Source organism: Drosophila melanogaster, chromosome 2R (assembly GCF_000001215.4).
Source record: "Drosophila melanogaster chromosome 2R".
NCBI lineage: Eukaryota > Metazoa > Arthropoda > Insecta > Diptera > Drosophilidae > Drosophila > Drosophila melanogaster.
In genome coordinates, this window is record NT_033778.4 from 12930908 (window position 1) to 12947191 (window position 16284).

The 16284-nt window shown below is 47.2% G+C and overlaps 5 protein-coding genes across 10 annotated transcripts; 1 reads left to right on the plus strand and 4 right to left on the minus strand.

Moving 5' to 3' along the window:
* Positions 1 to 4: 4 nt before the first annotated feature.
* CG17019 (uncharacterized protein) lies at positions 5 to 3138 on the minus strand. 2 transcript variants are annotated; one of them, NM_136983.3, is made up of 5 exons: positions 2764 to 3138; positions 2534 to 2691; positions 895 to 2455; positions 695 to 834; positions 5 to 635 (listed from the first exon to the last, which is right to left on the minus strand). In NM_136983.3, exons 1-5 carry the CDS (start codon positions 2829 to 2831, stop codon positions 460 to 462), a joined length of 2103 nt encoding a protein of 700 aa, NP_610827.2. In that variant the 5' UTR covers positions 2832 to 3138; the 3' UTR covers positions 5 to 459. The 2 variants fall into 2 exon arrangements, with proteins under 2 accessions (NP_610827.2, NP_001286365.1); NM_001299436.1 differs by having other exon boundaries at positions 175 to 635.
* Positions 3139 to 3326: 188 nt separating this feature from the next.
* On the minus strand, positions 3327 to 5628 carry SCCRO3 (Squamous cell carcinoma-related oncogene 3). Of its 3 annotated transcripts, none has more exons than NM_136984.4 (5): positions 5418 to 5628; positions 4872 to 5353; positions 4656 to 4793; positions 4259 to 4592; positions 3327 to 4202 (listed from the first exon to the last, which is right to left on the minus strand). In NM_136984.4, the coding sequence occupies exons 2-5, from the start codon at positions 5044 to 5046 to the stop codon at positions 3845 to 3847; spliced, it is 1005 nt and encodes a 334-aa protein (NP_610828.2). In that variant the 5' UTR covers positions 5047 to 5353; positions 5418 to 5628; the 3' UTR covers positions 3327 to 3844. The 3 variants fall into 3 exon arrangements, with proteins under 3 accessions (NP_610828.2, NP_725243.1, NP_725244.1); NM_165962.4 differs by having other exon boundaries at positions 5406 to 5628; NM_165963.3 differs by having other exon boundaries at positions 4872 to 5628.
* Positions 5629 to 5983: 355 nt separating this feature from the next.
* Positions 5984 to 9505, plus strand: Sans (Scaffold protein containing ankyrin repeats and SAM domain). Of its 2 annotated transcripts, none has more exons than NM_136985.3 (6): positions 5984 to 6189; positions 7493 to 7568; positions 7661 to 7804; positions 7868 to 8089; positions 8180 to 9175; positions 9245 to 9505. In NM_136985.3, the coding sequence occupies exons 2-6, from the start codon at positions 7546 to 7548 to the stop codon at positions 9408 to 9410; spliced, it is 1551 nt and encodes a 516-aa protein (NP_610829.1). In that variant the 5' UTR covers positions 5984 to 6189; positions 7493 to 7545; the 3' UTR covers positions 9411 to 9505. The 2 variants fall into 2 exon arrangements, with proteins under 2 accessions (NP_610829.1, NP_788340.1); NM_176160.2 differs by having other exon boundaries at positions 5984 to 6182.
* CG30487 (uncharacterized protein) lies at positions 6709 to 7436 on the minus strand. The gene has a single exon (NM_165964.2). The coding sequence runs from the start codon at positions 7361 to 7363 to the stop codon at positions 6767 to 6769; it is 597 nt and encodes a 198-aa protein (NP_725245.1). The 5' UTR covers positions 7364 to 7436; the 3' UTR covers positions 6709 to 6766.
* Positions 9416 to 15440, minus strand: Mdr49 (Multi drug resistance 49). Of its 2 annotated transcripts, NM_079000.4 has the most exons (8): positions 15269 to 15440; positions 14179 to 14338; positions 13920 to 14113; positions 13615 to 13860; positions 11670 to 13231; positions 11049 to 11494; positions 10337 to 10945; positions 9416 to 10266 (listed from the first exon to the last, which is right to left on the minus strand). In NM_079000.4, exons 2-8 carry the CDS (start codon positions 14278 to 14280, stop codon positions 9517 to 9519), a joined length of 3909 nt encoding a protein of 1302 aa, NP_523724.2. In that variant the 5' UTR covers positions 14281 to 14338; positions 15269 to 15440; the 3' UTR covers positions 9416 to 9516. The 2 variants fall into 2 exon arrangements, with proteins under 2 accessions (NP_523724.2, NP_001163132.1); NM_001169661.1 differs by lacking the exons at positions 13615 to 13860; positions 13920 to 14113; positions 14179 to 14338; positions 15269 to 15440 and adding an exon at positions 13326 to 13481.
* Between the last annotated feature and the right edge of the window lie 844 nt (positions 15441 to 16284).

Below are 16284 nucleotides of genomic sequence, written 5' to 3' on the forward strand. Positions count from 1 at the left end.
AGATATTGGAAAATATTTATTGTTTAAATGCGCATCTAGACGAGTTTTTCACACAACTGTTAATAACAGATTTAATGTTTTTTTTTGCGGTTTATAGGAATGTTAGTTGATCTAGATAACCTCTCGTTTTTATACAAACAACAAGAACAAACAAAATAAATAGCAAAAGTATTTCACATTTGAAATAGATGAATACACTTTAAAAGCGATATCAGGTTTTACACTATATATAGGCATATATATATACTGGCAACATACTACAGAGAAGAACCAAATAATCAAATTAATATTATTGTTGCACTCGCGTCATTTAAGGAAACATATACGTTGTAGTCGCATCATCAGGATCTGCTGTACAACTTGTACAGCTGGGCTGGATCTGTATCTGTATGTAGCTTGTGGCGGCTATCGGCTTCCATCATTACACTATGTCCAGTTACCGTAAGATTAGCCGTATCATTACGCTCTAAAAAATCTTACAACTCGTACAATATATTGTCGGCAAATTGGGCACTCGTTCAACACTTTTCCACAGCTCGTGCAGGTGGCCATGTGTCCGCACTCTAGAAAAACGCACTCAATCGGCGCATCCATGCAGATCTTGCACAGCTCATCAGTGGCGAGTTTTTCAACAGCTGCGTAAATGGTTGAATCGTTATGAGGGTGAAATTGTAGTGCAAAGTCCAAAGCTCACCTGGACACTCGCGCATGGTTTTCCACAGTCTGCTGACGCGGTCGAGAAGCTCCTGCTTCTCGCAACATCCTTTGTAGTCGACGCGGTGCAGCATCAGCACCTCCTTCAACTGCTTCACTGTCAAACCCTCCAAGTCTTTTCTATAAATCAATAGAGAGGCATTAATCGATCATGAACATTCTAGAGAATAGAGCATTTACAAATCCTCAAAGTCTTCCAAATTGACAAATCGTGAGTCAATGCCGGCTGTCGGTTCGAAGTCCGATGGAGCGGCGTATACATGGATGCCCTCGTCATCGTCCCAGCGGATATCTTCGTCCTGCGTTGGCGAGAACTCAATTGTTGGCGTGATGGGCATGTCCGGTGATCTTCCACCAGCAGCCACACTGATAGCATCCACGCTGAGTGGCGACACCGCGTGGCTGTCCGCATCGGAGGCATCCACCGACTTGGTTCGCTGCTCCAGGTACGTGAGAAACTCCTGGAGCTCCCGTTTGATGTCCTCCTCGGACATTTGCGAGTTCTCCAGATGGCGTCGCATTTTCTCAACATGTCGACGAATGTTTGTCTTATTCTTACCGCAGCGCTGGCAGCTCTGGCGATGGGAGTGCGGATGCAAGCCGTGCTCTGGGTGTTCACTCAGCGTGGAAAGTCCCAGGCTTAGGCCAGGTCCACCTGGCGCCACAGGCGACTCGTCATCGCTGGAATGGTAGCGGCGATTCAAGTAACCATCGGATCGTCTTCGAGTCACTTTCTTTGTGCGCTGCGGTACGGCGGGATAGAACGCCGGACTTGGGTTGGCCGGGCGCTGATTTACGTTAAGTGCCTGAGTACTTTCGCCCATCTCACTATCATCACCCTCGACCGCCGGCCTGCTGCGCAATGTCACCTCTAATATCTCATCGGCGGCACTCGTGGTCGGCGTCTCTTCTACAGCTTCGATCCGGTTTACCTCCAGCACCTGCCACTGATCCAGGTGACTGCTGTTGGTGTCCGTGTTGGCCTTGCTCTCGTCTGAGATGCCACCAATGGCGCCCAGCTCCTCAAAACTTGACTGCGAGGAGGCATCTGCCTTGGAGCTGCTTGACCCCGGCTTGGAGCAGCCTGGACTAGGTGCTGTGTTCCCTGCAGGTCCATTATCTACGTTCGCCAGATCAACAGGACTGGGCTCTGCCGCAGCATTGACCCTCCGGCCACTGGTATCGGTTTTGAGTGAAATCGAAACACGCTCACTGAACGTGGCCATAATCTCTTCGTCTGAGCACTCGCAGTCGGACTTGCTTTGCGCGTCTTCCTGCTCTTCATTTCTCGCTTCCTGATGAGCCACATGGGCCTGGCTGCTGCTACTGGCATCGCGATTATTCGATGACTGCGTGGAAGTCGAGGGACTGCTGCTGCTTTGACTGCCACCATTGGTGGTTGTGGCTTGCTGTTGGACATGCACGTGTTGCGGTCCGCCGTTTACGGCACTGGCATAAGTGGGTATCTCACGCGTAGATACTCGCGGCTGCTCGAAGATGTGGGTGGGCACCTCGGGCTGCCTGCTCTCCGGCGGCTTTGTGGTAACTTTGGAATCGAACGAGGCTAGCGAATCACTTATGTTATCGCTTAGGTTGGAGAAGAAGTTTTGGCACGACTGTTTAAGGCTGTCGATGGGATTGGCCTGGCCCCGACCCGGACTATTGGAGGAGGCGTTTGAGCCTCGGCTCCTGTCAACCTGGGCCACATGGGTGAGAACCAGTCCTACAAGCTCCTCTTTCTCTGTGGGAAAAGTTGTATTAAGTTGTGTTTTTGCCAGAGGTTTCCCCATCCAGGGGACTTCCCGGATGAGTAACTCACCTAGACAGCCTTCAGTGGAGATGTGTTTGGACTGCAGATAGAAAATCAGGTCCTTGGGCTTGAGCTTTAATAGATCTGTCCTTGACAGTGGTCGCTGAGCGAATACAGAGCATCGTTTGCACCGCCTGGATGCAATGCAGTTGGCACAGTAGTAGCGTCTAATGGAGGTTTACAAAATATCGATGAATCCCCGAAATCCGTGAAAACCAAATGAACAGGCCATTACTCACTTGCAGTCGAAGCAAGCACGCTTGCGACGGAACACCGTGAATTCCACACCGCAACTTTCGCAGGGCATCGTGGTCGTTGGACACTGGCCAGCTGCTCCTATCGACCGTGTCCTTGCACTGAATCCTTGCCCTTCCTGGCGATTACACCCCTTCCGCCTGCTCACGCCCACTGTGCTGGCATTGCGTTTGTTTTTCAATGTCAACGCCGTGAATCACTGGATAAAGAATGCCCTGCACACGGCTATCATTTCCACCTGGTGGGGATTTGTTCAAGAGCGCGGAGGTGCACTCAACACTTAATCATACCCAGCTGACTGCGTTTGCGATGATTTTTATAATTTTATCAGGCCAACCAAAATAGCAATTTAATGTACTAGTCTCACGGTTGCATGGAGGCATTCCTATCGGTCCAATCTGCAGATATGAATATCGATAGGCCATGCAATTGGCGGTTGATTTGAATACATCCCCCCATTTTAAAGCAACTATTATGTTAAGTTAATTTACTGGTATATCAAACTAAATACGCCATGCCATAATTAACAAATCCAATTAAGCAGTTTAATCTTTTAGTTGGTTTTATTTAATTCACATCCACTACTTACAGTTAAGTATGTAATTGTATGCATTTAAATAGTTAAGTGCCATAAAATGTTGCAATTTTGTTTAAAATAATACATCAATTAATTGCTAAATATTATACGGTCTACCTTCTGCTCCGCCTTCAAGTCAATTAGTTATATACACATGTGGTTTCCGATGATTGAGCTTTTCCAAAATTCTTGTCGATAAGTCTTTAATTACATAAACAAATGCGTCCGTTGTTGCTCCGGCCAGAATGTTGGCCAGCCATAATAAGAGCTGGCTAATGATGGCAGTTGGAGAGTCCGTCCTCAAGCAGCGCCAGCACCGCATCGTTCGTTTTCAGTGGCCACGGGTGTTTAAAGTTTTCTACTTTCACAGGGGATCTTAAGCAGCAGCTAGAGAGAGCGAGTGGTCAGTATAGATGAAAATGTACATTCTTTAATTTCTATTGGCGAGTTGAATGTTGCTTGGCCCTGAAGAGACTGGAGACTGGCTACTATGACACAAGACCCGGATCCTCGGCCTTCACGTGGCTCTGTAGGGGATCGTCGTTGTTGTTGTCATCGTCGTGGATGCCCGAGGAAACCAGCGCCCGGCTTTTCTCGTAGTCGACAAAGTCGTCGAAGAGGCTGGGCCACGCTTCGGTATCATCGTAATTTTGTATATCACATTGTTCCGTAAAATTGAGGTACATGTTCCATGTATCCTTCGGTATGCGGCGAATATTCGGGTGCTTTTCGAGGAAGTGTATCCAGTTGGAGAAGAGATCAGGTGTTTGTACAGTGAACACAAGTTTCCACAGGTCAATAGCCATCTCCAGAGAGAGGACGCGCTGATCGGGCTCCAGACCAAATCTGAAATTTGAGACGCTAATTAGGTACTGATCTTCCAAGCAGTAAGAACGGCATACCGGAATGTAAAGCGGTATAACTGCTTGAACATCTCGGCGTCCGCCTTGAGCATCTCGATTGTCTGCTCCAGCCGCACCCGGATACTGTCTATTGTGTCCGCCCTCATCTTATGCAGACCCTCAATGAACTCCACCTTGGTGAAGCGGCACATCTGCGAGGCATCCAGGCACCAGGCCAAGACGAGAATTGCGAACTCATCGGGCTGATAGTTGAGGTCATTGCATAGTCGCTCGATGCCGTCCGTGAGTATCATCTCCTCGTCGTCGGGATCTTTGTACACATCGAATAGTTTGCTCAGCGTTTGGTGCGATACCTCCATCGATTCCTGGACAGCTATTAGAATATAGAAAATCGAATGAGTATGCCGCCAAGGCAGTCGAATGAACGCTGACTCACCAGTTGTTATGATATCGCTCATGGTGGGCGCACTGCCATTAAGCAAACCTAAAGACTTAAAACTATTACGCTTAGTATCACAATTGTTTGCTTTTGCTGGCTTGAGTGGAGTTCGGCTAGAGAGCAGTTCATCGGTTTCTAGAGTGCATAAGCCGGAATAAGAGAGGTTTCTTAGACTTTGGATCACAATGCGGTTATTAACTATAGAATACCCACCTAAGGCGCAGCGCTCGTTGGCATTGGGATTAATGCCCACCGATTCGTAGCAATTTGCAAGGCTGGTGGCCGTCTGGCAGGCGTTGGAATTGGAATTGTGTGAATTGGGGGACGAGGCGTTCGTTGGCATCGATTGTTCGGCGGCAGACTGGAAGCATTTCAGGCAATTGCCCATAGTGCGGGCGTGCTTGGTGCACCACCAGGTCCTACTCCTCCCCCGTGCTCCGCCTGCAGTTGCTTGCTTAACGGGAGCACTCGATGGCTTCCAGTTTCGTTTTGGCTGAGACACTGTGATTTGTCAAGGGGCGTGCAATTGCAATTGAGGTCTGCTGGTCGTATAGCTTCTGGGAAATTTATTAACTATGCATTGGCACTGCGATTCCCTCCTCTGGCATATGGTAGTGGCTATTCCGATTCCGATTCCAAGTACGTCCTGTGCGAGTACAAACAAGTACGATTCCGATTCCGATTCTTTGTTGTCACTGCGATTGCTGTTGTTATTTTGGTGCCTCCTACGCAAACGCACACTCACGCGTATACACATACATGTGCAGGTTGCAACTGCAGCATTTGGTGCCACCAAATCGCGCTCGTCTCTCTCTATTGATGGTTTTCATTCACATTTTCAGTTCACCGTGCTCCAGCGCGTGTTTAACTACAATTTTTTACAATATTTTTAATTTGATTTATCTCGCTTTTTCACTTGTCTTGTTTTTTTCTGGCAATCGGACCAGGGCGGCACTAGTCAACCAGGGCTGCAGTGCTCTACGTTAGTTGATGCGATAGTCGTAGCAACTTCAGTCTGGCAACACCCTATCGTCGAAGAGAGTCACAGTAGGACATACAAGTTGATTCCGCACAGTAGTTCACACCTTAAATATTTTCGTACAAATTATTCTATATTCAAATACGATTATTGAACCAATACGTTCAATACAATGTTTTTATTAATTTATATTCTTTATATTACTTTATTGGTTAAGAAATTTAAAACAAAACATTAGCATACATAATTTTTCCCATTAAAATATTTAGTTGCCGTCTAAGCAGCATCTATCATTTTCTCGACCACTGTGCGTAATGTGAGCGCCGAGTTTGAGCAAAGCTAACAATTTCATTCAACAACATGCAGTCGGAGCGGTAGAAAGTGCTTCCGGGTAACGGCTTTCGGAACGTGCATATTCTACCGATCGCAGATGAAAACTTTCGGTTCGTTTGGCTAAAAAGAAAAGTGTCAAGCTGCCCGGAGTGGGAAAATCCAATTTGAAATCCTGCATTTGAAAAGTCGTCTTGAACCGGGACAACTAACTGGTAATAAGTGAGTGTGTGTACCCGTGGTAAATAAGTAAATGGTTGACTGTCTCGATTTTCGGTTGTTTTGGGCAATTCGAAAACCAGCCAACAAGGTTGAGTGAACTTGGTAGTTGGTCGTTGGTATGTAAGCCAAACTCCGTCGTGCGCAGTAAATGGGTAATGTTTTCTTGTGTGCGTGTGTCGTGGGCCTGTGATTCTTCGCGGCGGCTACACTTTTCTTTTTCTTTTTTGGATTATTAATTCGAAACGTGTGAACGTTAGTACAAGTGCTGGGAAAAAGGGCAATATGCTTAGGCTTAGGAATTTGGCTCATCTTCGGGCTTATTTTAATTGGCCAGCCCCACACAATAAGCACATTAAAAAGTGGAGTAAGACAAGAAGTACGAAAACCCCGTCTACATTTGGTACCAGTAACACCAAAACGGAAATCAGTCGATCTGATACATACATTGTACATATGTATATGCATATATAGGGATCCAAACCTAACATCACCACATCTAAAATGAGAAAACCGTAAACTAAAATGATTTATATCTTTTTTTACTCTAAATATAACAATACACACACCGTTCCAATCATTAAGTATACATTATTTCAGCGCTGAGCGGAAGATTCTTGGGTATGTTGAGCATATTTTCGAAGTAGCTGGACAGCTCTTCGAAATTAACTTCGTCGGGGCTTTGAGTCGGAGCTTCTGTGCCTCCATTAGAGAAAATATCATCACATTGACAGGTCAGGTAGACTGTATCGGGATCCGTTGGGATCGATTTAGCCAGATCCTGTAGTTTGTCCACCCTTGGGACCGTCAAGTTTATGGCGTTTCCGTAACCACAAATATTTTCACACTCGCTCATCATGGTTTTAAGATCGTAGGCATTGCCAGAAACCTTTCCAGTCGCAATCTTTGCCCAATTAGATTCCTTCTCTTCGTCGGTGTCTCGAATTTTGTGAGCCCAATCCACTCCTTCGGCACGAATTCTTTTAAAGGGATGTTCAATTATTGACTTTCGAAGAAGAAACTTTTGCTTCAGTGTATGCTTCGGAATTCGTAGATCTTCGAATTTGTTGGAATCCAAAGTTGCCTCTATTGCAGATTTATCGAAAGTTGTTGCTTCGATTGGATTGTCAGATATTATCATCTTACGCAGCTCGGAGGAGATTTTTTCTATAGACATGCTTTTTAATTGTAAAGAATTGTTGGCGCTTATGTGTGTGACCTAATTTTGAGAATCTTGAGATGTGTGATGGAAAGGAATGGCAAGTATAATGAACAGCCTACTCATCTCGCCTTGGATTCCTTTCAGATCGATTCAAGAATTTCCATCGCCAACCTGATTGAAAGATAACACAGACGAATATGTCATCGGATCGGTTTCACAAGTGGGTACATGCAATTAATTTGACTCTATCTTATCACCAATGGTGATGCACAAGAGACTCATTAACTTTCTGGTACAATCGTTTCCGTTTAGAGCCGCCAAAGATGGGCTGTTGGATGTGTTGGCAGCAGCCACACGGAAGGATACGAATGCCAAGGACAGTGATTCCATGACGCCGGTCATGTGGGCTGCCTTCGAGGGGCGTCTGGATGCACTGCGTCTGCTGTGCGGAAGGGGGTACGCATTCGTTTAAATGATAATTCTATATCCACTGAAGATAATCCTTTCCTCTCCCTTCAGTGGTGACCCTGACAAATGCGATCAGTTCGGAAACACAGCCTTGCACTTGGCCTCCGCCAAGGGTCATTTGCATTGCGTCGACTTCTTGGTGAAATTCGGAGTAAACATCTATGCCTTGGATATCGATAAGCACAGCGCCAAGGATCTGGCGGCTATTAATGGCAGGGACGAGATCCTGCGCTACTTGGATGTTGCCTTCACAAACTTTGAGGCCACTGAAAAGTAAGTTTATGAAATATCTGCCACTTGCTTGCATTTTTGTTTGCATAATTTATTTTTTGTATATATTAAAACTAATACTTCAACTAACAGAAAAAAAAGCAAGGCCCTGAAAGAATTGGCCGAGAAAAACTGCGAGAAACGTGTTAGGGAGTACATGAAGCGCCAGAATCAGCAGCAACAGCGCCAGGATCCGGAGTATTCGGATCTAAGCGCACCCAGTGGCTCCAGCAAGACCGGCAACATGCTGTCCACTCTGAAGCAGAAGATCTGGTCCAGCCAGGGCAATCTAAATAAGACACCAAGGGATACACCGCCTCCCACAAAGTTCAGCGATCTGGTTGGGAACGGTAGCAGCAGCAGCGGTGGCTCCACAATAGCCAGTCGAGCGGGAACGGTGCAAAAGAGACCGTCGCAGCTCCAAAAGCAGCACAGCAGCACATGTCCACACTCGAAGATATCCAGCGACACAGACGGTGGCTTCAAGGTGCGCGAGGTGGAGCCAGATGGAAAGCGAACCATTACATCGCTTACGGGTCTGCAGAGAGACTCCGAGGTGCTGTATGTGGGCACCTTTAGTTCCAACGAGGACAGTGTCGGCAAGCGCGGCAAGATCAGCGATGTTTTTGAGTGCATGGAGGCCGATGAGTTGGACCACAGCGATAACCGCAGTGGCTATAGCTCTACTTTAGCGCGTTCCTTCTCCCAACCGGATATTCTGGGGGATGGTCAGTTGACCCAGGAACTAAGCGAGGAAGTGACCCTCCAGAGACCCGTTGGACTCTTCGATAGACCCACCATGCTGGGCAGCATTGCCTTTCGTCGATCCGTAACTGCTGCTTTAAGTCAGCTTCAACTGCACACGGACACCAGTTCCACTTCCACGATGCGGAATGCGGGCAGCAATCCTCCAAAGACACGAAATGGCGGAGGAAAGGGTCGTTTATATTTGAACCTTTCGGATGATACGGACTCGGAGGGCGGCGGTCATGACATCTATAGCGATGATGACGACGACGACCGAGATGCCGGAGGAAGTGCCTTGCAGCGATTCCTGGCCGTTTGGGCCCTGGAAGAATACCTGCCAGTGTGAGTAACAAAACCAAATTTGTCTGGAATGTATGTGTATTCAACTCGTATCCTCCTTTACCATTTCAGATTTCAGAAGCAAGAGATCGACTTGGAGACTCTGATGCTGCTCACAGAATCGGACCTTAAGTCACTTGGCTTGCCACTGGGGCCATTCCGTAAACTCACCTTCGCCATTCAGGAGAGACGTAACGCCCTGGCCAATCCCGGACCCCTGGTAGACAGTCGACTGTAGTAGTTGGCCTAATCATTCTATTTTTTTTGTAATACTTCAACATGTTCAATTAGCCTAGTGTACATACTAAATTAAAGCCTAACAATTATCACTCCAGTTCGCTGTGTTAGCCCGACACCTGTTGCATCAGATAGAGATTGGCGTAGATTTTGTTCAGTGCCATCAACTCATCGTGGGTGCCGTGCTCCACTACCACGCCGCGTTTTAGCACACAGATGAGATCCGCATTCCGCACGGTGGTCAGACGATGCGCAATCGTCAGGCATGTGCGGCCTGATCTCGCCTCATCCAGCGCCTGTTGCACCACCTTCTCGCTCTCCAAGTCCAGCGCAGAGGTGGCCTCGTCCAGGATGAGTATCTTCGGGTTTCTAACCAGGGCTCGAGCGATGGCGATGCGCTGCTTCTGACCTCCAGAGAGCTGCGATGTCTTGCCCAGTCGGGTGTCGTAGCCTTGGGGCAAAGCACTTATAAAGTTGTGGATATTCGACTTCTTGGCCGCCTCAATAATCTCCTGCATGGACACATCGTCACGGAAATTGTTGCCATAAGCTATGTTCTCGGCAATGGTGCGATCGAAGAGCACGGGTTCCTGCGAGACCAGGCCCAGCTTGGAGCGCAGTGTGTCCAACGGGAATTCCGTGCTCGGCACTCCGCTCAGATTCACGGATCCCGATACGGGATCGTAGTAGCGAAGCAGCAGTTGCACGCAGGTGGACTTGCCGGAACCAGATGGACCCACCAGAGCAACCGTCGTCGATTTCTTGATGGTGAGATTTAGGCCCTGCAGAATGGGAGTGCCCTTCCTGGTGGGATATTCGAAGCCCACGTTTTCATAGACAATGTCTCCCTCGGATTTCTAAAAAAAAACAATCAAATTTGAGTTTCCAACATAATGTACGGTTTCGATTGGCGAAATGTTGACTTACCTCAACTGTATTGTAGGGACTCTGTGGCGGATTGGGCTGCGTTGAGGTGCGCTTGAAGAGATCCATTAGGCGTCCGGCGGACAGAATAGCATCGTTTACATTTGGCGCGTAGGCCAGGGCCTGTCCCAACATCCAGGAGCCAAAGATCAGAGCCTCGGCCACCTTGATGATGTCCTCATAGTTCATTCGCTCCTCTGCCACCAGAATACCACCATAGTACATGGAGATGCCGTAAGCCAGGAAAGGAGCCGCCTGTCCCAAAGCGAAAACCAGACCACGGAAGCGAACCTTACGCCTGCAGGCGATATCCACGCGATCGATCTGCTGAACGTATTGATCCAAGACCTGGCGCTCTAGGCAAAGACCATTGACCGTTCGGATATTGGTAATAGCTTCGACTGCCACTTGAGAAGCCTCCTCGATCGACGCCTTAGCCTTCTGGGCGCTCTTCATGATAAAACGGCCCTCCAAGTAGACGGACAAACAGACCAGGGGCAGGGTGACCAGTGTGAGGAGCGTCTGTTGCCAGGAGAAAACGAAACCGACGACCATTCCAACCACAAGAGTGGCCACGGCCTGGAGCATTGTGCCCACACGAGCTCCGGTTGCCTGGAATAAGGAAAAAGCGTTAGATATTTAAACATATATAGTAAAAAGCAGTAGCTTGGAATAGCAGTGCTTCTGCATGGTTACCCTCAATCTTGAAACTTACACCCTGAACGTTGGAACAATCGCTGGCCAGCCGGGAGCACAGTGCTCCCACTGAATTTCGCTCGTCATCGAAGTAGGCAATATCCTGACCAATAATCGTTCCAAAAGCCCTTTTACGCAATCGCGTTGTCATCTTCACGCCGGCCGTTGTGAACATGTAGGTCTGGAGCATGTTGCCCAATCCGGCCATCAAGCCAATGCCCACAAAGATCATGGAGATTTTCAGGACCTCGGCTCGCACAACGTCATCGTCACCGTCCGAGAGGATTCCAAAGAAGTCGCCAAAGAAGAGACCCCAAAGCGGGAATGTGGCGCCATGCATTACGGATGCAATGCCTCCGACGACAATGAAACGCCACTCCGGAGAATTAAGCTTCATTAGTTGAGTGAAGGACACCTTGGATACCACTTCCTTGTCCTTCTTCTTCTTGCGACGCTGCGAGCGACCTGTTAATTATTTGAATTGGATTTTAAAGTTAATATATATAATATAGTGCACGATTTTATAGAACTTTTAATTTTGCATTTGTTTTTATTACTTATTTTCTTTACTTAATATCGAATTTAAGTCTTGGTACTTGGGTTAGTAAAAGCATTAAATATTCCAACTTCTGGTACTTACGCTTGCGTCGCGTGCTGGCTCTGAATCCGCTGTCCCTGGAGCTGCCCGAAGTCTGCAGCTCCGGCTCTTCGTCCTCCTCTTCATCTTCCTCGTCATCATCGGTTTCCTCGTCAGACAGGTTCTGCGACTTCTGCAGAGGTCGCCCGGCAACCGCTCCCTCGTCCGCCTCCGTGGCCTCCTTCCGCTGGGTGATGCTCACCAGTTCGCAGTAGAGACCACGTCGCTCCATGAGCTCCTCGTGCGTACCCTGCTCCGCCACTACACCGTCCTTGAGGAAGACAATCTTGTCGGCATTGGTGATGGTGGACAGTCGGTGGGCCACAACTAGAGTGGTTGGTCCCTGGCTGGCCAGTTCTAGGGCACTTTGCACCCGCTTCTCAGAGGTGGGATCCAGGGCAGAGGTGGCCTCGTCGAGAAGAAGCACTTGGGGCTGTCGAACCAAAGCCCGGGCAATGGCAATCCGCTGCTTCTGGCCACCAGAAATCTGAGCGCCCTTCTCGCCCACCTGGGTGTCGTAGCCCTTGGGTAGGCGAGTGATGAAATCATGACAGTTGGCCGCTCGCGCCGCCTTCTCTATATCCGCCTGAGTGGCCGATGGTCTTCCGTATCGGATATTCTCGCCAATGGTGGTGGCGAAGAGAACCGGTTCCTGGCCCACCACTCCGATCTGCGAACGCAACCAGCCCACATTCAGTGTTCGAAGATCCCGTCCATCCAGTTTGACACTGCCCGCTTCGGGGTCGTAGAACCGCTGCATCAGTTGGATGAGGGTGCTCTTGCCACACCCAGATGCGCCCACGAAGGCCACCGTCTGACCCGGAAGCACATCGACGGTCAGACCCTTGAGGATCTCCACATCCGGACGGGCGGGGTAACGGAAGCGTATGCCCTCGAAACGAATGTGTCCAGCGGTATTCTCCGGCCTGTTTCCCTTCTCGTCCATTGGATCCACCTGCGACGGACGATCGATGATGTTGAACAGGGTCTGGCCAGCTGCCGTGGCCACAGCAATGGCTTCCACGTGTGGAGAGGCAAAACCGAGATTCTGGGCACCCATGATCACGGCGAACAGGACAATGACCAGAACGGCCGGAGTATAAACGCGATCGGGAAGATCACGCTCGTCCAGAATGAGCGTCACACCATACCAGATGGCAAGAGCCATGCACAGGTAGATGATCAGCCAGGACAGTGCGTTTCCCATGCCCGAGTATAGACCCTTCTTGCGACCCGTATTCTCTGCGGGAATGAGCAGCTTGCCAAAGCGTTCCTTTTCCTTCTCCTGACCACTGAATGCGAACACTGTGCGAATTCCACTGAATACCTCCTCGACCACGTTGGCTGCATCGGAGTAGGACTTCAGCTCCTTCTCGGCCAGCGATCCCTGGAGTCGAGCCACCACACTGGTGGCTGCAATGATGAAGGGCACACAACTCAGAACGACCAGGGTGAGCTTCCATCCGTAGACGAAAGCAGACACTATTCCAATCACAAAGGTCATGATCAGGAATACCACAATCACTATTTTCTCGCCAATGCCTTCCTTCAGTTTGTCCAGGTCTCTGCAAATTCCAAAGAAAAAAATCGAGGAGTTATAAAAATACTCTAAAGTCTTTAGAATTTAATTCTAGAATTAAAAGGAATTTGAATAAATACATTGTAAAATTCGCACAAAAAAAGTTCACGTCACTGGCATGAGATATTTAATTTATTTAAAAACTTTCAGGTGGCTTCCTAAAATTGTCTGGGAATCGCGATAGTGATAAATTGTTTCAATCATATTTAAACCATATTGATGTTAATAAGTCCGATTGCTACTATGATTGCGTAATTTTCTAGCTCTGCTAATGAATATTCAATTGATATGGTTTTTATAATTTGTTTAATGCAATAAGATTCGGATTATACGCTTATTAATAATTATATTATTTGAGACGAAACTCACTCTGTCATTTTGCTGGCGAAGTTGGAGCCCGAACTGGTGTCGTACCAGGCGATGTCCTGTCGCAGCATTGCCTCCAGGAAGAGCTTTCGGATGCGATCGATTTGGTTGAGGGCTATCCGGTTGGCCAAGTCGATGGCCAGTGTGATGAGCAGGAACATGGCCACAGATCCCACCAGACTGCCAATGCCAAAGGCAGTCGCATCATCAATGATCGCCTGGTTGTTCTCCTCTTTGCTGGCATTTGTCCTGAACGAAAATTTGACGTTATAACATAATCCTGGACTATCTTATGATTAAGAACTTACAATTGCTGACCGCCACCAAACATGGGCAGAGCAAAGGCTGGCGAGGATGTGCCCACGCCGACTGTTCGGTCCACGAGCAGGGATGTGAACTCTCCGTAGATAATCATGAAGTAGGGAATAAATGCGGACGCAGCGGTGGCCACCAGCAGACTGACTACCAACAGGAAGCGCTCGCATCTGGTTGAGTATCTGAACTATAGAGGCGAGACCAAAAAGGATATAGAACCTATAACGATGCTGATGCGGAGTCACCACTCACCAGATCAAAGTAACTGTACTTTCGGGTCGCATCCACGACTGATCCTTCCTTAAGCTGAAAGTCACCAGCTTGTGGCAGCCGTGATTCCTCCTTCTTGACCATTGTGTCTATGAGGCGATACTGCAGTAAAGTATCTCTATACTCGCTATAGCAATTAAGCCTAAGAACAAAGTTAACAATTAGTAAACACAACATTTTGTGTGCTGGCCTGATATCTAAGCTCTAAATTGGGGTCTATAATTTAGAGTGTATCAATTAAAGAACTTAACCACGAGAACCACAAACACACCCAGTTGCTCTCGCTTTTTATCTGCAAACTCGACTATAAAAGCCTAATTACTATCTTCTTAATTCTAATTCACAAAAAGAGTTCAGTGCTCTTAAGGCAAACATGTTATCCCAGGAAAGTTACTGGGGAGATTAACAAAAGTATGATTGAATTTTAAAAAATATTTCAACTCTTCAAAGAATTCAGGCTCAGATTTAACATAATGTTATGAAATAAATTTCTAGAACTTTATCTTCTTGCATTGCCACTATTTTATAATAATAGTTTGACATTCGTTTTTTCTTAACAAGAAATACTTGCACTTTTCTTGCACTTAATTAAATGGAAATCAATGTATCTCAACATCTTGGAAACACGTAATTATAATACCATTAAAATAACTAATGTTGATAAAAATGGTAGCAATTATGACGCTTAAGTGTGTGATAATTAATGTATCTTTACGTGTTACATAAAATATATTGTAGAAATTATTCGACGCAGAGCAAAGGGCTGATTAATCAGCAAAAACAATTTTCCCAAGTCAATTTAAGGAAATTAGCTCGATTGCGCGAATGAAAAACAAGCGTACATAAATTAATAAATTAAGCGCAATTGGAAAGCGAGATATTTGTGTGTTGATTGCGATTGTCAATTGCGAACGGCTTGCACTCAAGATCCAAGGAACTGGGTATAATAGCCCACTCCTCAGCTACTCAGATTCGATTCAATCTTATTCACTTGTCGACGAAACGCACTCATCGAATGCATCGAGAAACTGAATCAATTAATGGAAATTCACTTGCGCTACATGGCACTTACTTAGCACGTGCCGATCTTCCGTGGACACTTGGCAAACTGATGAAACTCGCGATCGTCTGAAGACTTTATATATGTATATATATACATATATCTATATTTCCTCTGGCTCTATTGGCACTGGGAAGTGCTCAAGAAGACGTCTGCAGCCGACGAGTGCGCGATCTGAACTGGACTAACACAAAATCGAATGGTTGCGACGACAGCTCGGTGCCAGAATCTCGGCTCTCGGTTCTCGAGCGGCAACAAAGTCGATCGTATAACTAATCGGGATTCCCGCCTGGCAACCCGCCTGTTCCTCGCACTCGTCCAGGCGGCGGGAAATACTGGTTCCTAGTCGCTGGTCCTGTAACCAAAACAGAGCCATAAAGACGATGCAGATTAGATTGATTAGACAGTTATGTTGTACGTACATACCATCGATTCGGCGTAAGTTTGTTATCAGTCTCTCGTAACCGGTATTTGTTTACTGACCCAGCGTGTCCATAGATGCAGTGGAGTCGGGTCTTTTTTGGCCAAAACAAAAACGGACTAAGCGTAATCCATTTGCGCGCATGGTTTTCCCCGCGCAAAAGATTTTAAGCTGAATTCGCCAGATCGGGGGACTAACCGAGAGGAAATCTGTATCTGTATCGCGTGCGAAAGTCATGATTCATACCGCCGCTCAGGTGTGCCGTGAAATACCTGGATGCTTAAGCGTGGTAGCGGCATTCTTACGCTGCCCAGCGGCGACTTCCCCAATCCAAATATATCACACTACTTGGTGTGATAAAATACAAATAATGTTGTTTTCAGATTTTGAGATATCGTGGGGCATGGTAAACTTCTTTTGCAATGGTTTGTCGGTATTTCACCATTTCAGTTGAAAAGTATTTCAAAGAGGGTAGTGTCTCCAAGCAAAACGATTTGGAAAACAAAAAATTTCCAAAGGGATCTCATCTGCAATCTAATCGACAGTTGTAAGCACTCGAATTGCCCATAACGGCACTAAAATAAAATATATGTATATACGTGTGCTA